This window comes from Chaetodon auriga, chromosome 15 (assembly GCF_051107435.1).
Source record: "Chaetodon auriga isolate fChaAug3 chromosome 15, fChaAug3.hap1, whole genome shotgun sequence".
NCBI lineage: Eukaryota > Metazoa > Chordata > Actinopteri > Chaetodontiformes > Chaetodontidae > Chaetodon > Chaetodon auriga.
The window spans coordinates 17977505-17987113 of NC_135088.1; the positions used below are offsets into that span (position 1 = coordinate 17977505).

Genomic DNA, 9609 nt, shown 5'->3' on the forward strand with positions numbered 1-9609 from the left:
CAGCACTAGACGTCATAAGCAGTGATGGGCTGTTGTCCTTATAATGCACTGTGTTATTCTGCTCATCTGATCAATGCTTACAAAAACAACGTGATGAACAGAAAATACTGATCTAGACTCAGTGATGAGATTTTTACCTCCACTTCAAGCATGTGGCAGGAAAGTGAGGAGCAGACTCTTGCAGTCACCTGATCTGAATATCTTCTTCAGTGGATTATGGGCTGAAAGTGGTCACAGTGATCGCACACAGTGAACAGCACAGGAACACGTTACCACAAAATGACAACAAAAACACAAACTGCTTAGTTTACTCGCGAATGAAACCACACATTGGTAAAAATTTAGCAACTGTCAAAAATACAGCAACTGTATGATGAGACAGATATGAGGAGATGTGGTCCAGGAAGCCAGTGCACTCTGTGTCACTTTGTTTGCAGTGTTTTCATGAAATGCATATTTGAATTGGAATATAAAAAAAACCGCAAATGAGCAGTGTGACCTGGAATGGCGGGGTCTTGCTAATAAATCGCAGCGTTTGCTGCCACCTATGCGTTAATAAACCCACCGTAATGCACACGGAATCAGTCTCCCAGGACGAAGCGAAGCCGTCCAGGGGATTAAAGCGAAGACGGAAGTGGACAGGAGTGAATCACATCCCTGTACTCTTCGTGATGTCTGTTCAACAGAGGTGGTGCTTAATCTAACAATTATTCAAACAAAACAAGAAAACCGAGCTAAATACAGCGTTTGTGTGTCAGTTAATCGACTACAGTCAGTCTAAAGGATTTACTGGTCGATAACAGCGTCTAAACAGATGCATTTTGATACTCCGCAGAACTAAGGATATAAAAGGAAACACTGCCATCTATCGGTGAAGCGGCGGAACAGCACTTCCTGTGACGCGGAGAAACGCGGTAAAACGATATTCCGGTTTGTAGACAGAGGACAGCAGCATGGCATCCGACAGCACCATGGCGAACGTGAACGGGCGAGAGACCGTCTCCCTGAACGGGGAGCCGGTGGTGAAGCGACTGCGGGAAAGCGCCTCACAGGAGTCTCCTCTCCGGGTCCCGAAGGAGCCGCAGAACAAAGTGACCGTCGTGCTTGGGGCGCAGTGGGGCGACGAGGGCAAAGGAAAAGTTGTGGACTTGCTCGCAATGGATGCGGATATTGTATGCAGGTGCCAGGTACTCAACCACACAGTGGACTTAACTTCATAATTAACATTCAGACTTACTACTTCTTGCAGTGCTGTTGTTATTAAAACGTGTTAGATGTTAGTTTGGTGAAAGTCGAAACCGTTTAGTTTCCGTTAAATATTCATGACCTGGTTGCGACGTCAACAACCTTGTCTGACCTCCCGGAAGTGGAAGTGCTAAGTTGATGCTAGTGAGCACTGCTAACCCGGTGGTCTTTTGGCTTTTATCTTTTGCCGTGGTAACAAAATGTGAATTGAATCCAGCAGATGACCTCCACGTACTGATAGCCGTATCCAGTGAATGCAGCCTTCATGTTATGTGTGTTATGTAAGGCACCGGCAGCCCGCTGTCCCCCAGCTGCTCCTCTCCGTCCTCGCTGTCAATCCAGTGACATTTAGCAGAAACTAATTGTTTTTATTTTGTAACCAAAGCACTCGTGGACAGACCCTGACCCTGCTCTCATTGAAACACGGGCTTAGCCGTGGCATTGTTCCTGCCCTCAGTGATGATGGATTGTGTTTCTCACTCACTCTGAGTGTTGTGTTTAATCAGAAAACTGCTTACAAGCAAGCTGAGTGTTTGTACTGTTTGCAGGGAGGCAACAATGCAGGTCACACGGTGGTCGTGGACTCAGTGGAGTACGACTTCCACCTGCTGCCCAGTGGAGTGCTCAACAAGAAGGCCGTCTCCTTCATCGGTATGAGACAGTCCTTGTGTTTTACTTTGAAAGACTTGAGGTTGGCGGGGAGATAAAGTTCCTGATAAAACACCAGTACATGACCATTATCAGGATGAAAACCACAGCAGCGGCCTTATCAGTTGTATGTCATGGAGCTCAGGATGCGATCCTGTTTATGTAGTAATTAGTAGGTATATTAGTATACACAAAGAACCAATATGCACGCTGTTTCCAGGTTATTACATCGAGCTATAAACCAGTAACAGCCCTGCACTGAACCTCACCGTCTTGAAGGTTGTAGTAGTATTTATGTGCATTGAAGCTGATTAGAGTGGTGTTTATTCTCTTTATAGTCCTCTTGCTCCTAATGTTATGCCCACCCCATTGACATCATTGACTAAATTGCAGAAACGCCTCTGAGGAACACAATGCTGTTCAAGCTGCCATCTCCAAAATAACCCCAAGGTTGAATCAATACCTCAAAAAGTGGCATTTTGATCTTCATGACATTTGGATATGTTGCAGTGCTGCTGTAACAGACTGCATTAGGTGTCGCTAGGAAACTGAGTGTGCATGGGTATATATAGAAAAATCAACTCGAGGCTTACAGTGACTGTACATAGTTACACAAAGGGTAATTAAAGCTTAAACTAAACAAGGTAAAAAAAAAAAAAAAACTGAGTGCAAATATAGTGTTGCTGCACTGATCTGGAATCCGAGTCACCATTTAAATTTGACGTGTTTCTACATTTTGCATTTCCTCTTTTTAATTAGCTGTTTTTTCCAGTGTTATGAAAAGAGGAAACATAAAAGGACGCTTGTTAAAGTAACAAGATGGCTTGTTCTGTCAAAGTGAAACCTCAGGGGAAACATCAGCAGTTTGTTACCTCCAAGAAATGGCTCAATCGATGGTGCATGAAGTTATTTCTCATGAGGACTGTTAACGTTAATTTTTCCATTTCAGGAAACGGAGTGGTGATCCACCTGCCAGGCCTGTTTGAGGAGGCTGAAAAGAACCTGCAGAAAGGCAAAGGTAAAGTTTTCTAAATGCGGGAGATGCAGTGCTGTCAGCTTATTGTCGTATTTAGAAAGCAGCGTCAGTATCAGTAAACAGAGCTTTTTCCATAGAAGACACCGTATACTGAATAGATGTCTGCTGTAGTGCAAACGTGTAACCTGACATTTGTCGTATTGCCTGCAGGATTACAAGGATGGGAGGAGAGATTGAAGATTTCTGATCGTGCCCACATCGGTGAGCAAGGACTCTGTCGTTCTGTCGTTGAATTGGACGTGTGCTCTTATTGACAGTCTCCTCTGTTCACCTCTAGTGTTCAACTTCCATCAAGCCGTCGATGGCATCCAGGAGCAGCAGCGGCAGCAACAGGAAGGGAAAAAGTAAATCCACTCTAATGTGTTTAAACACCATGTAAATCTTGACTTTGCTGAAGTGCAATGTTCTTAGGTTTCAATGAATATTCTCTATTAAACAGTTTATTGTGGCCATTAATGTTGTGTTTTCATTGGTTCTACAGTTTGGGAACCACTAAGAAAGGGATCGGTCCTGCCTACTCCTCCAAAGCTGCTCGGAACGGTCTGCGAGTCTGTGACCTTGTCGCAGATATCAAGGTTTTTGAGGACAAGTGAGTTTTTTCTTCTTTTGTCTTCATATGTCGCCATATCATCAGTGATCTGAAATGAGATGAAGTGTCAAAGACTGTATATTGTAGTGTCCACCAGGTGGCAACAGCTGACTGTGGCTCACTTTGAGGGATGCCTTAAATCACCCGTCCTGCAGATCATGTTGTGACATTAACTCGCGGAGGTATATTTGCATACAGATGGATGTAAATAGACTTTAATGAGCAAACTGTGTCCTCCTCGCAGGTTTCGTTTGTTGGCAGAACATTTCCTGACGATGTATCCAAACCTGAACATCGACATTGACAGTGAACTGGAGCAGCTGAAGGTGAGGACAGGTTATCGTATGGAGCCAGGAAATACTGCCAGAATCCAGAGATTTTAACTCACTTACATGGAATTGATGTGATGGCTGAAGCTTGTAGCTGCTTCAGTTTCTGGGTCTTGGTGTTGTGCGTGCTGTCACACTGTGACTTCCCCACTATGACAGTTTAAGTGTCTGCTGTTAGAAAGGCGTATCTTTTGGGTATAAAAACAATTATTTAATCTACTTTTGGGTTGATTAATAAAAAAATGTAGTTTGTAGGGTTGATATCAGTTTAAAGAATGTATGACAGTTTTGCAGCGTAGGTTTCAAGCAGCTCCTCTGGAGATGGGATAAGAATTTGTTGGCCACTGTTTTTCAGGTATTTGCAGAGCGACTGCGCCCTCTGGTGACTGACGGGGTGTACTTCATGCACAAGGCTCTTACTGGACCCAGCAAGAAAATCCTGGTGGAGGGGGCCAACGCTGCTCTCCTGGATATTGACTTTGGTGAGCACCACTGGGCCTGTGGAATTAATTATGAGGATGGATGGATGTTTTGCCTCCTCAGGGTAACAGATCGTTTCTCTGTTCAGGGACGTATCCTTTCGTGACGTCTTCTAACTGCACCGTGGGCGGAGTGTGCACTGGTCTGGGCGTGCCTCCATCGCATGTTGGCCGCGTGTACGGTGTCGTCAAAGCGTACACCACCCGGGTGGGCGTTGGTGCTTTCCCAACAGAGCAGGATAATGTGAGTAAAGACACATTTGGAGAAAAAAAAGTCTTTGGTTCATTGTATTAATGAAAAGATCCTGCTAAGTAGAGACGAATGTTATCAAGCTGAAACGTTGATTGATGATGAGTTACTTTTCTGTTCAGGTGAGTTGAGTTTGTTGACGTGGTTTATGGGTTGCATACAGACTCAGCTTTGTCCTCAGTGACAATTTTGAACATGAAAGCTAATATTTAAAAGGTTATGTCATTATTATAGAACGATTAATGCGATACCTCTAACTAAGTTAGACTTGGAGCAATATATTACTGAACCAGGACACCTGAGGGGTGAACCACAGAGCAAATCTGACACAACAGGTTTTCTTTGTATTAGCTGGCCCGACAAAACCTAAAACCCCAGGAAAGATAATGACCATCATGACAGCAGATATCAACTTTCTTTGTTAACCCAGGTTTTTTTCATGAGGCTCTGTGTGCGTTTGCATTAAAAAAGAGGCTTTGGTGCATCATTTGACTTTTCTTCTGCGCAGAATGGACAATTGCATGCCGCCTAATTCATTAGGAACAGGTTGTTGTAATGGAGAGTTATGAAGAATATAACAAAATGTTACAGCAAGTGTTGCTGAAAGGTAGAAAATTGCTAATGGTGTAAATTTGTTAGTAAATGTACTTATTTTAGCACTCAGTGCACCGTCAGTCCTCCTGTTTACTTCTAATGTGACAGCTGATCATTGTAGAGCTCTTCACTAAACCTGATACAGCATATTTAAACACTATCCACAGGAACTGCATCTAGCTCTGAAACTATCCCATAATGAAGGACACGTGGAAATCACTTTAGGTATTGGCGGCCACATCAAAGTGAAATGAATTCTATTGATTGAAGATTGCCTGTGATAAGTACCAATAGACTAATCAGTTTCCTAATCGGTGTTCTTTTAGCTGCAATACCACAGTGATCTACAGTGTCTGTGTGGTGCTTTTTATAGCTGATTTAAATCTGAAACTCTTAACAGAACCTCCTCTGGAGTCGGTTAGCTGTGCAGCATAAGCTAACGCGGTGATCTAACAAGTAAGTCTGTGAAACGGGATATTACAGGAAACAGTCATGTGCTCAGATGACGATCCCTGATTAAATAAAGGTATCAAATCAACACGCCGTCCCTTTAAAAGGCTGAATTATCTGGCCTGATTTTGTTTTTCCTTCGACTCTCAGTTGACTGTGCACTCCTTGTTGTATTTTAGGAGACTGGAGATCTGTTACAGTCCAGAGGCAGAGAGTTCGGTGTGACGACGGGCAGGAGGAGGCGCTGTGGTTGGCTGGACCTGATTTTGGTCAGATACGCCCACATGGTCAATGGCTTCTCTGCGTAAGGAACCACCACCAAACGTCTCAGAACGTTTCCTCACCTGCTGGTGTTACAGATTAGACACGAGCTTCATCGAGCACCGTTCACAGAGCGACTTGTGTTTTTTTTTGTTTTTTTTTTGCAGAATTGCTCTGACGAAGCTGGACATTTTGGACACGCTGCCAGAGATTAAAGTGGGCGTGGCCTACAAGGTGGATGGAAAACCTCTGCCAAGTTTCCCCGGTAGGTTATTCCCACTAAGATGTTTCTCTCTCTGCCCGTGACAGAGCAAGGATCAGTTTAATTACTGCAGATGAGGTGTTAGTGTTGCCTCAAAGTAGGGGACAGAGTTTGGTGACTGTTGATTATTTTATTATTATTTTCACCATCTGTCAAGAAGGTTTTCAATAAATTCATTCAAATACCTGAAAATAATGAAAAATGCACTTGACAAATTCCAGAAACTCATCTTCAAATAGCTGTTTGTGTCTGACCTACAACTCAAACCCCAAAGATATACACTCCTCAGTAACATACAGAGCTATGTAAAACACATGATGCAGTGGAGTAAAGCTTTGAGAAGCTGGAATTGCTTAAATAAAGACTTGATGGATCAGTTATCAAAATGGTTGATTCATTTTCTAGATTAACTGCACGAGTGCAATGTTAAGGTCTAAATGTTTGCTTGATGATAATCTTTGACTGATTATCTACAAAAGTCTGAATGCAGACATAGTTACAGTAAACCCAGCAGAGGTCAAAGGGATTTTTATTGTCAGCTACGTCTTAGAATTTGGTTTCAGATGAGTAAACGTAGCTTTTATGCTCTTTAATGTCTTATTTTCCGTGGGTCAGCTTTTGCTTGCAGGAAATGATGCAGCTGCGTTTTAAAAAAATCTATTTTGCAGCAGATTTGATGTGGCCTTTGTCTTCTGAATCTCTCTGAATGGAGCAAATTGAATTGTTAAGCTAATGAATCAGAGGACGATAAGACGGCCTCTCTCTGAATGTCGACACTGATCTCCTTCATGCATTCGTCATGTTTGCGGTTAATGTGCTGGATGTGTGATGAAGTGGCTCTTTTCCTGACCCAGATGTGTTTCTTCAAGTGCTTTCTTGCTGTGCTGCAGTCTTTCAACAATTAGATCCACCCTCAGGAGCCAGAGGAGAAACATTTCATCAGTCACTCAGTGTTATTGACCTGCTTCTGTTGTAGCAAACATGGACGTCTTGACGCGGGTCTCAGTGGACTATGAGACGTTGCCCGGCTGGTGCTGCAGTACCGAAGCAGCTCGGAGCTTCGAGGAGCTGCCGTCACAGGCCCAAAACTACATTCGGTTCATCGAGGACTTCCTGCAAGTGCCAGGTCCGTAAAGAGGCACTTTACACTAATAGAGAAACTGCAGCCAATCTGTTCTCCACTGTGCCAAACCTGCCACTCGCATCTTATCTTGTTTTTCCTCTCATTTCAGTGAAGTGGGTTGGAGTCGGCAAGTCCAGAGAGAGCATGATCAAACTGTTTTGATCCACCTGCAGACCTGTGGTCCGGCTCAGAGACGGCTCACATGTTCATTTCAGGTTTTCATAGGATTACCAGAGGGATTTCAAATGCAAACTCTGTCCTATAGGAAAGATTACACCAGCAAGGCTATTTGTGAAACTTAAAGTTGCTGCTTGTGCATCACATTTACAGTAATTCCTCTTAGTTAGAATTTATGCATTCCACAAAATGTTTTCTATATTTATTCAGGTGTTAATTTTTAGAACCTGATGCAAGTGGATCAATCAGTCTTTATTCCATTCCACAGTGAAGCACAGCTAATTTTTTTTAAGCATTTGAGGCTAATTAACCTGACCTGATATCTGTTCATCATGCTAGTTTATATATACATACATTTGAAGAGCCATTGGTGAACTGCTGCAGAAGCCTTCATATTAAAGGGCATCACAATAAACAAAAGTGATTATTTTCAGGCTTTGTAATGAGATGGAAAAATGATTGAAAGCCATGATGCAATCAGTACGATTGTGACCTTTTCTATCGAATCGTTTTAAAAACGCTTTAAAAACATGAATGCATCTCAGTTGTTAAGTTTGTGATAGTATTTTCATGATGATTGTTGGACTGAACACTGATTTTTAAATCATCCTCAAGACGATATGTCAACACTAAGCATCTTGGAAAAGATGCTTTCTTCAGGATAACTGAGGAAAAATAGATAGAAATTCCACGTTCACATAGAGACATTGAGTGGTATTTGAGACGTTTGTGTAAATGTAAAGGAAATGGCCAATAGGCAATAATGTACCAGAGTACACCTCAGTGAGTTCCTAATGCCATTTCATTCATTGTCAATAATATAAAAGACTCTTGCTCAGCTTGCTGTTATCAATAAAAGGAAACTAATATTTAGTGTTTCTTTTATTTTGTCTGACATTATTGTGCTCCTGATGTACAGCCACACTTAATTCTCTTCATGTTGTTATTCTACAGGCTTTGTATGGCTTTAGAAGTAAAAATGTGTGATGCAGTTATGACTGAATGTCTCCACAACCAAATGTAAGCAAGTTTTAAGCTGCTCTGATCAATATTTATATCGTTGACAAATCAAATGCATATGCATGATACGAGAGGAGAATCTCGTAGTGATAAAGCCACAGAGAATGACCCTGACCGCTCTTCGCCTCAGGTCTACAGAGCGTCTCAAGCGTCTTTCAGTTTATTGTTGTGGTTTTAGGACTCGTAACTTGACTATTTGGTTCATTTTCGTTGCTCTCATCGGCGTTGTTCCCAGATGCAGCCCAGCAGTGATTGGCAGACAGACAAAATTAGCTACTAGTGCCAGATATTCCCCCCAGGAGTTGGTAGAAACCAAAGACGGAGCTGAAAGTGGTTTGTCAGGTGGCCAGAAGCATGAATGCTAATGTTGCTCCAAAGCTGCTGAATGTGTAAAGAGTCAACGGTTTGCTGAAATAATATTTGCTACATCAACTTTACAAGGCGACAATATGTCAAAGTTGTGTGTCTGCTTGTTGTGCTGCCCCCATGTGGTCAAAAATAAGTGAATATAGCTTTAAAGGAAGCTACCAGTAGAAATGTCCCAATCTTGAAGTTGATAAAATCATTTTTCATTCGATCATCAAGATTCTGCAAACAGCTGAACTGTAGGACCCTGCTGCTCAGAGTATAAAGCTGACTGAAAAAAAAAAGGTTTTCAGACCCATTGTTTTTGGTTTGTTTTGTGAAATTATGTCCAAGATATTTACTGAGCAGGACATTTTATAATTAAACAATGAATAGACAAACCCCAGAGAGCCCCAAAGAGCTCTGTAATAGTGGCTCTGGTGCAGACTTCTTCAATGAGACGTTCTCAGAAGCTCTGCATGTCCTCGCTCACAGGCCTCCTCCTCCAGCGCTGCCATACATCACATGAGTCGATGCTTCTGTGAGGGAGACGTATAGCAGACAGATATCTGTACTCCTGTCTCCTGCAGCTTCACACACCTTCCAGCCTGTAATATGTTTCTCTCACTCTTTATTAGGCCTACTTTGCACCCTCCTTAGTTATGCTGACTTCCTCTCACATTTTAAAAGCTTTTCAGGACCGGGAGGTATTAGATTAAAGCGTAAAGTGGATTCCTTGGCAAATCGATTAGAGGTGTAACTTCGTACTGGAGCTTCTCAGATATTCCAGTCTTTCTAATG

The 9609-nt window shown here is 42.5% G+C and overlaps 1 protein-coding gene across 1 annotated transcript; it reads left to right on the forward strand.

Moving 5' to 3' along the window:
- Positions 1–932: 932 nt before the first annotated feature.
- Positions 933–8312, forward strand: adssl (adenylosuccinate synthase, like). Its single transcript, XM_076751146.1, has 13 exons — positions 933–1187; positions 1794–1896; positions 2843–2911; positions 3080–3130; positions 3207–3273; positions 3411–3518; positions 3763–3844; positions 4203–4329; positions 4416–4570; positions 5800–5924; positions 6049–6146; positions 7120–7269; positions 7376–8312. Exons 1-13 carry the CDS (start codon positions 954–956, stop codon positions 7426–7428), a joined length of 1422 nt encoding a protein of 473 aa, XP_076607261.1. The 5' UTR covers positions 933–953; the 3' UTR covers positions 7429–8312.
- Positions 8313–9609: the final 1297 nt, after the last annotated feature.